Source organism: Ictalurus furcatus, chromosome 26 (genome assembly GCF_023375685.1).
Source record: "Ictalurus furcatus strain D&B chromosome 26, Billie_1.0, whole genome shotgun sequence".
NCBI classification, from domain to species: domain Eukaryota; kingdom Metazoa; phylum Chordata; class Actinopteri; order Siluriformes; family Ictaluridae; genus Ictalurus; species Ictalurus furcatus.
The window spans coordinates 9,208,134-9,224,125 of NC_071280.1; the positions used below are offsets into that span (position 1 = coordinate 9,208,134).

General features: G+C 36.7%; 1 protein-coding gene across 2 annotated transcripts; it reads left to right on the forward strand.

Annotated features, from left to right (window-relative positions):
• The first annotated feature begins 4,324 nt into the window (after nt 1–4,324).
• Nucleotides 4,325–15,971, forward strand: LOC128601927 (interferon-induced GTP-binding protein Mx3-like). Of its 2 annotated transcripts, none has more exons than XM_053615373.1 (14): nt 4,325–5,383; nt 8,623–8,726; nt 8,817–9,010; nt 9,267–9,404; nt 9,690–9,844; nt 9,929–10,067; nt 10,942–11,140; nt 11,226–11,304; nt 11,910–12,032; nt 12,109–12,241; nt 12,717–12,875; nt 14,577–14,653; nt 14,773–14,991; nt 15,308–15,971. In XM_053615373.1, the coding sequence occupies exons 2-14, from the start codon at nt 8,653–8,655 to the stop codon at nt 15,530–15,532; spliced, it is 1,914 nt and encodes a 637-aa protein (XP_053471348.1). In that variant the 5' UTR covers nt 4,325–5,383; nt 8,623–8,652; the 3' UTR covers nt 15,533–15,971. The 2 variants fall into 2 exon arrangements, with proteins under 2 accessions (XP_053471348.1, XP_053471349.1); XM_053615374.1 differs by lacking the exon at nt 4,325–5,383 and adding an exon at nt 5,394–5,484.
• The last annotated feature ends 21 nt before the right edge of the window (nt 15,972–15,992 follow it).

Here is a 15,992-nt window from a genome sequence, read left to right on the forward strand (position 1 = left end):
ACACATTAACTTAAACATGTCTCTTTTACCTTAACAGCCAGCCAAGTGGAAAATACCTTGCTAACAAAGTAGAAGCCAACAAGAAAAATCCCCTTAAGGTAGGAGATACCGTGTACCTGACTAGACGAGTTAGATAAGGGAGATTCAAACAGGCTTTGGGAACAGAAGACACTGTTAAAGCTGTGAGAGGGTCCAATACCACAGAGTTAACAAATAACCGACTGCAGTCAATCAGGGATTTGATATAGAAACAGAAGCCATAATCCACTTGATTGTGAATAGGCACAGGATAATAAGGGTAGAAACATCCAGTGATATGATTCGCGTAGCCTATGCAATAGGGAAAGATGCAGATAGATAAGCAGGACAGATGGGCCAATTCAGGGATGAAGAACTGAGCCAACTAATACGCTATGAATGGGGAACGTGTGCCATATGTAAAGAGAAGGCCACAACTGTCCATAATAACCTTCAGAGGATTTAGGGTAGAGTTTTCTTCACAAACACTGGAGGGGCACCAATGCCTCACCATGATAGAAAATATTCCAATACCATGTCTAATAAATCAAACAATAGGCAACGAAACCTTTTCAGTAAATGATCAAAAAGATTTGTTGCAAAATAAAACTTTGCCAAAATATAAGACTGATATAGAATTAGGGAAATTGTTTGACAATTGTAGTATAGAAACTAACAGCCCCTTAAGGACAAATCTGCCTGAAGGTGCAGCCACTGAGACCTATAACTTAACCACTAATGTGACTGGCAATGCTTCAGACATTTTTGGAACTAGACTATAGTCAAAGATCTATTCAATCACATTGAGAAATAATCTCACACATTGGAGAGTGATTATGCATAACTATAATTAAAGCATCACCAATAATGCCACTGAATCTGCTATTAGAATTAATTGGTATGGTAAAGAACTGTTGAAAATGACTAGATCTACTGGATACCCAGAGTGTTTTACTAAAAGACGGCTGAAGAAAAAAGGCAATTGGCAGTCAGACATGACACTAGAGCCGCAAACACAAACAGTTATAATAGATGTGTTTGAGAAAGAAAAAGAAACAACTGAAAACATAACACAGACCGCTAGAATGTGATGATCAGTGGAGACCATGGTTCCATGTTTCCAACCCCCAATTAAAGATAGTAGTCCAAATTATGAGAGAGATTGTGTTGAAAAATCATCAAACAATGATAGATTCTGCAATAGTTTAATGCTGAAGGTAATACACACAAATAAAACTAACGGATTGTCAACGTTTCACCTCTACTCCTGTATGAACTGGACGACATGGCTGAATACAATTACCCTACTTATAAATTAAATAAAGATAATAATTACTATGAAGTAAGGAAAGACAAGATGGTCCTCCCCAAATCGTCACACTGTCATGTGATAATCAACACTGAAAAAGTTGTGATATTCTATGTTACGCCTGAGCATCTGTTTAACAAAAACGAATATCTGGGGCATATGAAAAACATAAAACATCTGATACTTACATGGTGCCCTGGAAAAGCATGTTCCTGGGCGAAACAGAGGAGCCATGTATACAATCAAAAATTTTTTGGTAAGTATTACCCATTGACAAAACAGAAAGGTGGTACTAGAGAGCAACACCATTTTTTAGAACTCTGTCCGTATTGGGCAAACGGATCCATTGAAAAGAGTAACCTCATTGCAGCATGGACAGGTGTATATGTACACCTTAATAGGACAAATACTTGGGCTCCCAATACAGCCATGGAAAGTAGATGGTATACGTTAGAGATGAATCCTGATGACCATACAATGGGAATCAGACTCCACCCAATCACCCACGTTAGGTGGCCCCCAGAGATGAGTGAAAGAGAAGCCAACTTAACCAAAGTAACAGAGTACATACAGAACATAAAATCTCAGGCCATTAGGATGAGGGTAGTGCTGGATGTGATGGAATTTGGAGGAACAATCCATCCCCAAGTGAAAATATATCCATCCTCGACCCAGACTCCAAAAAGGTATTTTTCAGTTAATAGTCTCCCTTTTCCTACTGGATTGGCATGGAATGGAAAATACTGGTATAATGATGTGGTCGAAAAAGACTTTAACAGAAATCAAAAGGGGAAAATTAATATAATAAGAAGTCTGAATAAGAATGATTCAAGCCACAACAAACATAATGATAACTGGGGCCTAATGGACAACCTTGAACAAAATACTAATCTAGGAATACAGAAAACATACAAGATTTGTAACCACGCAGTAAATGATTAAACTTGGTGGCCATACACGGGACGAATAAATCAGAATGATAAAACTGGTCCTACGTCTAAACTAAGTATAGATGGGAAAAGAGTTCTGGGTTGGCAGGTTCTCTGGAGATTAGTACAGAAAGCTCGGGAAGAGTTATGTGCCCTAAGTATGTTAGGTAGCAAACCACGTTACCTAGATGTAACCACGGAATATGGTAACAAATACTCAGACATGGACCCTATGTCCATGAGCCATAATTGGTATTGGACATGGGTGGAAGCAGAATATTATGCTCAGAATTGGGATGATCAGAAGAAGACTTCTACCATAGAATTCATAGCAATAGGACTAAATGCACTGGTCACAGCAGTCTCTGAAGGAGTGTTAAATGCTTTGAATTGGACACACGAGGCCCTCACAATTCTGAGGAAAATAATCTCATGGTTAAAAGATTGGTGGTGGACCCTTTTGGTAATAAGCATGTCTGTTATTGGAATTATGTTGTGGAAAATGTTGCACCACATATGCAAGAAAATGGAGAAAGAAAAACACAGATGAAGAAGAGAGACTTTTGCTGAAGAAGGGCAGGTCTAAACAAAGGAGGAGAATGAGTAAGGTGGCCTTTACAAACATGTGAAAATGTTTCTATATATACTAAACAATTAAGAGGCCCCCACAGTACAATCACACTGCAGGCTCTATATGAACCTCTAACCACACCTAACTCAGTATACTTCACCTTAGAACTCGATTGAAAGCTCTATCCAGGATCCAAATCTTAGCTACTGCCGTATCAAGCAACCTTTCGAAACTTGCTGACAATGCCACCGAGCCCCGAAAGGGGCCCGCAGACATACAACTACCACTGACCACAGAGGTAAGCCTCTTATTGAGTGTTTGGACAATTTGGTCAATATGGCAGATAATTTGCAGTCAATTTGCATTAGGGGCAAAGTGTCAACTGTGTTAATAGTATGCCAAATTTTCCTGAGCAGCAAGGGTTGGAATTCCATTACAGGGAAATGGGACGCATGCATGTATTGTTACAACCTTTGTAATGACTTTACTGAATTGTGTGAATTATTATGTCGCATGACCTCATCTAGAATGGGTAGTTATAGGTTTAGTCTGGATAATGTATGCTGTTGACTTATTACAAAAATGAAGGATCTATGATAAAAACTGTTTTATTAGTTACCATAATCTCTATTTATGCATTCACAATAGGGAAAGTGTGTAATGATGCCAGAGTGGTTGTGATTGGATCTCTCTGCATTTTTAATGACTTGGAAAGATTGCATAGAGTCCTGAGAGCATGTAATTGTAGGAACGTTAAACTATGCACAGACTTACTGTCTGTCCTCCCTGAATCATAGGAAGAAGGACAGCTCGAAGCCATCCTGTTTGGACATAAATCCACAGTCAGAAGAATGGTGGGCCTTAAAAAGGACATACGCTGTGCTTACTGAAATCGAAAAGTTACACAATGCTTTGTCAAATTGCTAAATGCATACTTATGCTATGCTGTAAATATTGTGTACTTAAGTGTACTTAAGCCTCGTCAGTCTCCATCCCAGGGCAGCTTGTTGCCATTGTGTTGTGTGTAGTGAGACGTGCTTTTCGCCTGTGTATGACTATTTCACCTGTGTATGACTTTGTGCCTGTTTTGACTTTGTTTATGTACTGCCCCGTTATGATTCATGTGGTACACTTGTATATATATATATATATATATATATATATATATATATATATATATATATATATGTACATATTACTTTTGTTAATTAACACTAATAGTCACGTCTGTAAATAGTGCACGGTTAAGAGTGGTTAATAGGACATCGGCGCCATTTGTGTTGATTCTTCTTTTCCCCTGTTTTTGGGTTAGCTAGGGAGTGAGGGAAGAAGGTGTTCTTTGGTAAGTTAGAGAGTATTTTTGTTTATTATTTTGGCCTGGCCGGCTTCTGAAGATTAAAACCACTGTGTATATAAAAGGTGCTCCATCTGGCGAATAAACTAAACAAATGCAATCTTGGTCTCGCCAACCCTTTTCTCTTTTTTCTTTTTGTATGTTGCGGCCCGACCTAGACCGGGTTCGTAACACAAGGTACTCATTGATAGAGTACATCTCTATGAAAAAGGACATACAAAAGCATTGATGGCCAATTATTAGAATGTGGATTTGCAAAATCAGAATTGGAGATTGACACTCAGGGGAATATACTACTTCCATCCTGGTGCAAACCTTGTACACCCTACAGGCCCAACCAAAGTTTTAGAAATGAAGAAAGAAAAGAAGAAAGGGCAGGAAGAATAAAGAATCATTGGGAAGTGCTGATCACTGACAACTACCACATGATCTCTGAGGGCCCAACAGATTGCATGATGGCCGATAGACTTTGTGAGTGCCATAGAGAAACAGATAAGAAAAGTCATAAGAATACAAAAAACTTTAAGAATTCAAATCTATGTAGAAGATATCGCTGTTAAACCACTTCTTGAAAAACCACTTCCTGACCCACATGAACATGGCCTAAGCCAAGCTCTAGCATACATGTCAACTGAATGAATACAAAGTGTTAAAATAACAAAGATGCTGTATTGCTTTGCTTACATGTAGGATATGAACGGTGCAAAGTGCTGAAAAGCCTTGCTTTCTTATAAGCTATAGCTGACATACGACTGATTAATGTTCACTTAGGCATTATGAAGCTACAGGCGGACTCAACAGGATATTGTGGGTTAGCCCAACATCCTGTGTGATTGAAAAACACACACACATATGCTCAATAAATGCTTTGCAGGTGCATTCTTTTTTTGTACAGTTCATAACCTGTCAATGTTTAACTTGTTGCCAAGGATACCAATGATTCTGACATTAAGGATCCGATGTGTCTGGGCGATACTAAATATACTGCATGTGAAACTGTTTGTTCTTTGTCAGGACTTTCGTGATGAAGACTTACACCATAGTTATTGTCAATTACTCTATTGACAATTGTTATTCTGCTTGAAACTATTCTGAAATAAACTAAATCCACTTTGGAGATTTGTAAACTTTAGAAGTGACTGGTGAGAGTAAGCCTGAGGTTTAAGGCCACTCCTGCCCCAGAGGCTCAGACCTCGACCTGAGTAAGTAACAAAGCTTCTCATTATGATGTAGACCTGAACAAGGTTTATATTGTATAGCAAGGAGCTAGTATGTTCTTTTCCCGATAGAAAGCTCACCTTGAGTAAGTATTTTTGGACAATTTCTTGCATATTAGTCAGAACCACTTCAATGTGAAAATGTTGAATATTAGCTAACAGCTAATAAAGTATAAATTGCATAAAATGTTATTTTAGTTGTTGATCAATTATGAAACAGAGACAGTTCTTGGTAGTGGGTCTTATTGTTTGTATGATTGAGTTACTCCTAGTTTTTGAACAAAGCTTCTGGGTCATTCTACAGAACCATGCACTTTTGGAATGGCAGAATGTCTTAAAATGTATTTCCTTTTTTTAACACTTAAACTTATTATTGATCAGATTATTACTTAAATTATTGGCTGTATGAATACACTTAAATGACAGCTTTTGTCTTTTTTGGTGCATTTATTTAGATATGGCATGCACCGTCTATTTGTCACTGGTCTTCCCTTACTTATTTGGCAATAATAAAGGCCTTTATGAAATATTATTTTTCAATCTCTTCAGCACATGTAGTCAGAGATAGAGAATAACATTAATAATGCAACAAATCAGAAAATGATTATTTTATTTTGATTTTGTCACGAGTTCCCCTTTAAGCAGCGCGCTGTGGAGCATGTGAGCGCGCGTGCACGAGCAGGTGCGCGAGCACCTGCTTTTCCCTTGTGGACAATCGTGACATTTCGACAGGTGCATTTGTTTATGTTTCTGTTATGTCTCCTCCCCGTTCTGTCATTGGCTATTGTTTCACGTGTGTCTGAATCGCCCTCAGCCATCAGCTATTACGACGCTGAGTATGTTTGTATAAATATCGCGCGCCTCCCAGCACACCGCGCGGAATATTGAATGAGTTATAGTAGATTAGTTTAGAGTCCTTACGATAGATAACCACAGTCAGGCCATAGTTTCATGTTTCATGTTTCATGTTTCATGTTTAGATTCATAGTCATAGTTCATGTCATGTTTCATGTTTAGGTTCGTTTGTTAAGTTCACGCTGGTTTCTCCGCTACCAGTCCCTCGCTGTTGTTTATGTTTCATGTTTGGTATATCGACCCTGTATCCCGTGACCACGACTTTGATTCTTGCCTTGCCTCGTTTATGCCTGTTGCCGATCGTCTGAACTTTGCATGTTACTGGATTACGTTTTTGGACCACGTTCTGGATTTACCTGCCTGTGTGCCTCTCAATAAAACTGTTCACACTGCGCTTGCATCCTACCTTATCTCCGTTACATCACGATACGTGACAGATTTGTTATGGTTTGTTAAAAGTGTGGTTGAATTGTTTTTTTCTGTTGCACAACCATGAATGTCCTATAAAAATGAAAATATAAAAAAAGTAACTGTTATAACAAGTAATGATGCAATCCTTGGAATCTGAACTCTTGAGTGTAGCAAAATGTAATGAATATAAAATTATCATCATGTCAAACATGACACATTTTATTTAAGGATACAGAAAATGATTCAGAAAAAACACACAGTAACCCCAGTGACACAGTGAAACACCAGTGACATACACGACCAAAGATTCTTATTCCTCAATTCTAATTAAGAAAATGGTTTCACTTGGCATGCAGTCAAACTCATTGACAGTAGGTCAAAACACTTGAACGTTCATAAACAACAGTTTAAGTACATTTGAACTCAATTAAGAGTAACAACTAAAAAGGCCCAACAAAGACCATTATCTAAACTGTAGTTGTCTGCTACTATTTTATGTAATGCTATGTTACTAGGTTATACCTAAGAGGGGTAAACTGTCCCCATTTTACAATTTATGTTGCCTTATTTCACTTGTCTAGCTGTCTCAGAATGATTTCCCAGAACCTCTGATCAATTTCACCTGAACACCTTATTCAGTCTTAGGGGCTCTGGAATCAGGCACATGATCTGGTCATCATGATACCAGTTAATATCATCTCTGGGGCTCGGTCAGAAGAACTTACTCACTCCAATTGCATGCACTTGACTTCCACGTTATGTTCCACACGTGTGTGTGTGTGTGTAATATATATATATATATATATATATATATATATATATATATATATATATATATATACACATACATACATATATATTAGTATCTAACAAAAGTGAGTACACCCTTCACATTTTTGTAAATATTTGATTATATCTTTTAATGTGACAACACTGAAGAAATGACACTTTGCTACAATGTAAAGTAGTGAGTGTACAGCTTGTGTAACAGTGTAAATTTGCTGTCCCCTCAAAATAACTCAACACACAGCCATTAATGTCTAAACTGCTGGAAACAAAAGTGAGTACACCCCTAAGTGAAAATGTCACTGGTGTTACCATCTTTTTTTTTTTTTTCTCTCCGTTATTTCAAAATAAGACACTTTTATTGTACGATAACACCAGTGACATGACTCCAGGGGACAGCTACTTTTATTATATATTTTACAATATTTATTTGACATTTAGATTTTTAAAGTCATTTATAGCACATATTTGATAGATATGCATACATTATTGTTGTTTAAATGGTAAAAAACAGAAACATGTTTCTGACTTCAAAATACAGCACTCAACCTCTATACATGACAGTGAGGACAAGCAATTTTATGGTGCTTGGAATTCTATATAATTGATTAAAAAACAAATATAGCAACATTGATGGCTCAAGAAAGTGTAATTGTTCAAATAACATATTGTTTTACTTTAAAATATAAATACATTGTAACAATAAAGTGTTTTTTCAAGTATAATCATTCTGTGAAGTCCAGGGACAGAAAAATGCACATTTCCGTAGAATGACCCTTCTATAACACTGGCCTGTTCCTGAGGTTGAGATTAACGTGATAATTAAAGAGGCCAAATTAAAACTTGGACAGTCCAAACAGGACATATTTTTGGTTTGTTGACTTATTGCACAAATATGGGCATTTTTATTACAGTTCTCCAGCCACAGTGGTGTGGCATATGGGTTCTGTGTGTGTGTGTGTGTGTGTGTGTGTACACGCATATATATATATATATATATATATATATATATATATATATATATATATATATATATATATAGCCACTTGAATCACTTCCAGTTTATTCACATCCTTTGTGAAATCAAGTTGCTGTACACAGCCAGTTAAGTAAAGTACCTTAATTTCTGTGATGTGGGAGAACTAAAAATTATTATTTCTACATGTAAAAAGCGTTAAAAGAAAGCAACAACAGCTGTGCATATGGAATTTGTTTCCTGGATATTGGAGAGGGTACAAGGAAGCTATGAAGACAATGCTGATGCTGGGGAAAAGAGGTCAGTGTGAATTTAATCTGATCACGCAGTCATCAACTTGTGTGATTGTCACACTGTTTATAAAACTTGATGCCTTTTACTTATTCACAGTAAGCCAATGGAAGGGGGTGTCCATAGCCATTTAGAGGAGAGGGTCCGTCCTTATATTGATCTGATTGACTCTTTGAGACTGATTGGAATTGAAGATTTAGCTTTGCCAACTATAGCTGTAATTGGAGATCAGAGTTCTGGAAAAAGCTCTGTGTTGGAAGCACTATCTGGAGTGGCATTGCCCAGAGGAAGTGGTGGGTTGTTTCCCATTTCTCTTAGAGAGTAATAAATATATTACATTACATATATGACTACTTGTAACAGTGGAGTTTGTTTGTTAGTTTAACATTTGTCAGCTAAAAAAAAAATCAAGATACAACATTCTCAATTCTTCTTTACACACACACACACACACACACACACACACACACTAAAGGTGAAATTTGTCTGTTTGACATTAGGAGAAGTAGGAAACAAAAGCTGATGTATAATGTGCTTTTTCAACTTTAGGTATTGTGACAAGATGTCCACTGGAGTTAAAGCTGAGGAAGATTAAATGTGGTGTTCAATGGCAAGCTGTAATATCTTACAACAAACAAATCATTGAGTTTGATGACCCATCACTGGTTGAGGGCTATGTTAAAGCAGGTTGGTAAAATTACTGGGAATAATAAAATAAAGAGCTAAAGACAAACAGATAAGATTCCTTTCTTATGGTTCTGAAAGAGGAACCGTGGTGTCATGTTCTGCTCTAGAATTTCTATCGAGGTGTGTGCTTTAAGAAAGATTTGTCCATTAGATTTAAAACAAATATATAAATAAAAGTTGATTAGCCAGCAGTTTTTAACCTAACACTTTCTATGAAGCTCATTATCATAAATCATTAGAACAATGTTTATAATTCTTTTAATACTATTTACATCTTTCTAACAGCTCAGAACGTGCTGGCTGGAGAAGGTGTTGGGATTTGTGATGAACTCATCACTCTGGAGATCATGGCTCCTGATGTGTGTGACCTCACACTGATCGATCTCCCTGGGATTACACGAGTTCCTGTAAAAGGTCAACCGGAGGACATCGGACATCAGGTTAGTATAAACTGTGATTTGACCCTTTTTTCTAACCATATTAAGGACATTTAATGTAACTTTGCTTGTTTAATTTTTGTCTAGATCAAAAATCTCATATGGAAATATATAGGGAAGGACCAAACTATAAATTTGGTCGTGGTCCCATGTAATGTTGACATAGCAACAACAGAAGCTCTGAAAATGGCACAGGAAGTGGATCCTGAAGGAAAAAGGACATTGGGTAAAGTTTCAACCAAGCTACTTAACAAAAACAGCAACATTATTATGCTTATTATTATTATTATTATTATTATTATTATTATTATTATTAACGTGTTTTGTTTTGTTTTTTGCTTTTTCTCCTACAAATTTTGTTCAGTCATGACATCATCATGGGACCAACCTGAAGAAAACTTGTTGTTATTTTTTTTGTAATATGTGGGACAGTTTGTTTAAAATGTCTCTATAACAGAAAGTAAGGGCATGTCTTAGCAATGATTTATTGTATTCAGACCAAACTTAGTATGTGAGTAAAAGACCAAGACATAAGGGATGCCAAGAAGTTTTGTCTAAATTTACCTCTAGGGGCGCTATCCTTCACAAATTAGTAAAACTGCTCATGACTTTTGATCCAAGCAAAAACAGATTATGATTCTTCTTTCTAATTATTCCATAGCAGGTGCCAAGTGTTCTTGATGTAGCTTGAGTCTTCTTGAGTTGTGATCTGCAAAACACAAAGACAGTAAAAACTGGGATATTTTTATTGCTTCGTCACCTAAAACTTGGTCTCATCTTTGTGCGCAGTATTCAGCATGGTTACACTGTAACACACAAACAAATTGGCTTGTAAAGTTGCCACACAGGAAGTGAGACCATATCTCAGTAACAGCTTGTCATAAACCCAACAAATTTAGTATATCTGTTCAGTAAACAAGAGTTAATAGTAGAAATGGCTTCTCATTTCCCTCAATCATATAGTCCTTGGCTCCTTAATGGGCAGCTATATTCATTATTATTATTATTATTATTATTATTATTATTATTATTATTGTTGTTGTTGTTGTTGTTGTTGTTGTTAGTAATAATAATAATATTATACTTTTTTTCCCTAACAGCTATTCTCACAAAGCCAGACCTTGTAGACAGAGGAACAGAGAAAAACGTCTTGAAAATAGTCCGAAATCAGGTCATTTCCTTAAGCAAAGGGTATCTCATCGTTAAGTGCCGTGGCCAACAGCAAATTGATGATAAAATCTCTCTGTCTGAGGCCACTCGAGTAGAGAAGGAATTCTTCAGACGTCATGAATTCTTCAGGTATAAAGAACTCATTCATTATTTGTGACATCTGACCGACTTATAATAACTGGGAACTTACTGTCATTTGTTTATTTATTTCCAGTTGCCTGTTGAATGAAGAGAAAGCAACTATTCAGTGTCTTGCGAAAAAACTGACTCAAGACCTGGTTGATCACATCAAAGTATGTTACAGCTCTTTTTTACACTTTTTTTTAATACTATTCCTTATTATTATATTTCAATGTAATTAAGAACAGTTTGGCAATATGTTCAGAAAATCAGTAAAGGCAGTCATGAATGATTAAATACTAAAGAGGGCTACTAGATGACACAAACGCAATCCCCAATGACAGCTGGTCATTATATTAGTTGGTAGGGCTAAAATATAACATCTATAGCTAGAATAACAGAGTAACTAATTTACCTTATTCATGTTCCTTACACCTGTGACTGTTCACATGCACCATCTAAATCACTGCTGATGACATGGTCTGGATGTGTCAGTGAAACTGGCTGAAAAATATAAGCCCAAATGAAGTTTCACTCCGTGTAATCATCTGACGCACATAAACACATGACATTGCATGACTACTGTCTGAGCTAAAAAAGAATTTTGTGGAAAAATGCAGACCTGGAAAGAAGAAAGCTTTGGATAAAAGCATCTGCTAAATGAATAAATGTAAATGTCCATGATGACTGCAATGGGCATACTTGTCCAAAGGCTGTGTGACAAAATATTAGCCCATTAATTCTAGGTTTCTGATCTTTTTTTTTTTTTTTTTTTTAGAAATCGTTACCTCTGATCTCAGAGGATATCAAGAAGCAGCTGTGGAGCTTGAGAAAAGAGCTAGGTCAGTGTGAAGCTGGTCCACCACTGGACCCACAGAAGAGGAAGATCTTTTTTATTGATGTGTGTAATTTTTTTTTAAATCCAGAGCCTTATATTAGCCTGGCTATATCTTGTTCATGGTTGCTTGTTCTTTCAGACCTTGACAAAATTTAATGATAAGATCAACCGCTTGGCATCTGGGGAAGTGGTCAACAATGACAACTTGTTTGCAATGCTTCGGTCTGAATTCAAAAAGTGGAAAGATCATCTTGACAACACAAAGGCATCATGTGAGTACACAGTCCTCATATGCAGAAGCCATGCCAAATCATTTTAGTAATTTTCAAGGGTCAAAATATATTTTCTAAAAAAAAACAAACACACTGTCAACATGGAGAGAACTATGCATGCAGGACTATCAGGGGTGTCCAATCTTATCTGAAAAGGCCCGGTGTGGGTGCAGGTTTTCATTCCAATCAAGCAGGAGCCACATCTGATTCCACCTGTTTAATCAGTTCAACTTGACTTTCAATATATTTGGGTGTTGCTTCTGCTTGGTTGGAATGAAAACCTGCACCCATGCCAGCCCTTTCTAGATAAGATTACACAACCCTGGTGTAGAGGAACAAATATTTCTAATAAACTTTAGCTAGTATTGGTCTAGAGCAGCTAAAATAAACCTTGTGGAAACTCCAGTGAAATGATGCCTATTGATGGGAACTGATGGGGAAGTTCATTTTTGGTTAAATTTTAAACCCAATACAGTCCACAAAACGGTACAGGAAGTGGTGAGTGAATATGACCTGAAGCACAGAGGACGTGAGCTTCCTGGTTTCAGTGACTACAAGGTGTTTCAGATGGTGGGGCAGAAGCTTGTGATCCATCTAAGAGGACCAGCTATTCAGACACTCAGGGTCATCAGAGGTAGGTTTCCACCACTTAACCTTCACGACTTTCATTCATTAACTTTCAATAGATTTAGTAGACCAATAACATAAACAACCCAATTTAAATGTGTTTATTTATCAGTATTTATCTGAAAGGGACATGGAACATACAGTATATCACATACAAAAAAATTTACTGAAGTCATTACAAAGAACAGTAATTTTTCCAAATTATGGTTTTATCATATAGTGTAGCATATGTATACAGAGTCCCTCCATTTTCACAGGCTCACAAGTAATTGGACAAACTAACAATCATAAATATAAGGATTATTTTCACTACTTGGATACAAATCCTTTGCAGTCATTCACTGCCTGAAATCTGGAAGCCACGGACATCATCAAATGCTGAGTTTCCTCTGTCAAGGCTTTTACTACAGTTGAATTCAGTTGCTGCTTGTTTATGGGCCTTTCTGCCTTCAGTTTTGTCTTCAGTAAGTGAAAAGCATGCTCAGTTGGGTTGAGATGAGGCATTTTTTTTTATTATTATTTTTTTAATTTTATTTTTTTTTAAAGCAATGTCTAATCTGGCCTTTCTGTTCTTGAGTGTTACCAGTGGTTTGCATCTTGAGGTAAACCGTCTGTATTTACATTCATGTAGGTGTCTCTTGATTGTAGACTTTGACAATGATAAGCCTACCTCCTCCAGAGTGTTATTGACTTTGCTACAGTAGATACTGTGAATGGGTATTTCTTCAACAAGGAAAGAATTCTGCAATCATCCACTTTATTTGTCTTCCCAGCCTTTTGGTGTTGCTGAGCTCGCCAGTGCATTCCTTCTTTTTAAAAATGTACCAAATTGTTGATTTGGCCACTCCTTAAGTTTCAGCTATCTCTCTAATAGGTTCTGTTAGATCTTTTTTTGTTTCTTCAGTCTAATGACGGCCTCCTTCACTTGCATCAACACCTCTTTGGAGTTCTCATGAACAGCTACCAAATGTAAATTCTTGGAACACTTGGAATCAACTGGAATTATGTCCTTTAATTTGTCATGAAATAATGAGGAAACAAGCCAAACCTGGCCATGAAACTACTTATCAGGCAATTGTCCAATTACTTTTGATCCTGTGAAAATGGAGGGAGTCCATAAAAATGTCTGTAATTCCTAAAGTGTTAATGCAATATTTTTTTAAGCCACTTGAATTGAAGGTGAAAGTCTATACTTCTATCACATCTTGATTACTTCATTTCAGATCCATTGCGGTGATGCGGGAATATTATGAAAATCGTGTCACTGTCCCAATACTTATGGATCTGATTATTTACATACCAAAGATGTCTTCATACAAAGATTCAATAATTGTGTTGTACTTCTGTACAGCTCTAAAATTGTGTTGCAAGATGACATCAGATCAGACACTTCTATTGATGGAAGTTTACCCAAATGGTGTATAGTACATAAGGAATAAAACACTGGGAAGTGTTGTTATAGGGAAATTATCAACATTGGGATGGTGAGATGTGGCCTGATGCAAAGCAGAACTACTGTTACCAACACTGAACTTAAGTCTTCAAAATACTATTATACCAAAGCAATTTCTCACCAGCCTCTTTTTTTTCCTCTTTGAAGTGCATTTAAAAAAATGCAGCATGCTGTTTAATTCCTTTTTTAAAGGCTACAAGAAAACAAAGCATTGGTGAACGTAGTAATATATCGTAATAATCTTGTGTGTTTCAGAAACCATTCAGAAAGAGTTTTCAGATGTGTCCAAAACCTGCTTCCTCAACTACCCTTTCCTCCAGTGTGTTGCTACGGTAAATATAATTCTTAAGTTTTAAAGCATTTGTATTGTGAAAGTGTGAAATATTTCTGAACCAGTTAAATCCATTCTTTGTGAAGCTCTATAACCACATACTTAAAATCAACATCACAGAACAAGATCGACAACATTCAGTCAAAGCAGGAAGCCAAGGTGGAGCAGAGGATCATGGAGCAGTTTGAGATGGAGCAACTGGTCTACACTCAAGATGGCATCTACTTCAAGACCTTGAATGAGATTAAGCCTGCTAAGGGAAAAAATGCTTCAGAAGACAACTTTGCTGGGTTTGACAACAGAAACAAATATCCTGAAATGCTGCAGGCTTATTATGAGGTATATTTTAGTAGTTGTGTGATTAATGATCTATATACTATTTTTATTTCGGCTTTATTCATAATTATTATTATAGATATATTTAAACAGTAGGGTATGCATAATAATCAAATCAAATATGTTGTTTAAAAACATTCTGGTATTAAGATATTTTTCATTATGAAATAGTTCTAACAAATACTTATTGCATTAATATTATTTTGAACTACATTGCTTTCTATCATTTTACAAGCGATAAGAAAAATACACATCAATTAAACATTTACCTTAAAACCTGGAAATTTTGTGTTATAGTGATTTTTCCCTCTCCTGACAGATTGTGGTGCAGCGCTTGGCTGACCAGGTGCCCATGCTGATCCGATACTTCATGCTGAAGGAATCCGCTCAGCTGCTGTGCAGTGAGATACTGGGTTTAGTGGATGGTACCAACGTGGCCGATGCCTTGCATGAAGAGTCAGATGTCAGCAGACGCCGCATTGACATGCAGAACCACATGGACCGTCTTACCCTTGCTCAAGACAAACTCAGAAACTTTGTTTGAAGCCAGGGGGCCACTGTATAGCAGGGTTTCACATCCTTTCTAGTTTAGCACCTGAATCAACCTATCAGCTAATTACATTTGTCTGAATGTGGTGTGTTAAAAGAGGGAAAATGCTAATCTCTGTAGGTTTGTGGCCCATGTCACATGTCCCACTGATCGCATGTTCTGTGTTACTCCTAATAAGCAACCCTATTTACATTCTGGTTTCTGTGTGTTCCATTGTCAAGCTTTTGTTGTTGTGTATGCCACAGTTTTCCTTGTAGTGTGATGTTTTTAGCTTGTTTCCACTGTTCAAGTTAATACTTTTGTTTAGATTTTTGTCATAGTCTTGGCTGGTTAGGTTGTACTTTTCACAATAAATAAGCTACATTTGCATCCACCTTCCCCTCCCAATCATGACAAACACCCTCATATTAAAGTTGAAAGTCTGCACTTTAAACTTGTGTGTTAATTAACCTCA

Bases quoted from the DNA above. Each gene is read 5' to 3' on its own strand.
- LOC128601927 (XM_053615373.1), top strand. From the start codon at position 8,653: ATGGAATTTGTTTCCTGGATATTGGAGAGGGTACAAGGAAGCTATGAA. The intron at 12,033-12,108 runs GTGTGTAATTTT...TTGTTCTTTCAG, and splicing joins GGAAGATCTTTTTTATTGAT to ACCTTGACAAAATTTAATGA. The intron at 14,992-15,307 runs GTATATTTTAGT...CTCTCCTGACAG, and splicing joins TGCTGCAGGCTTATTATGAG to ATTGTGGTGCAGCGCTTGGC.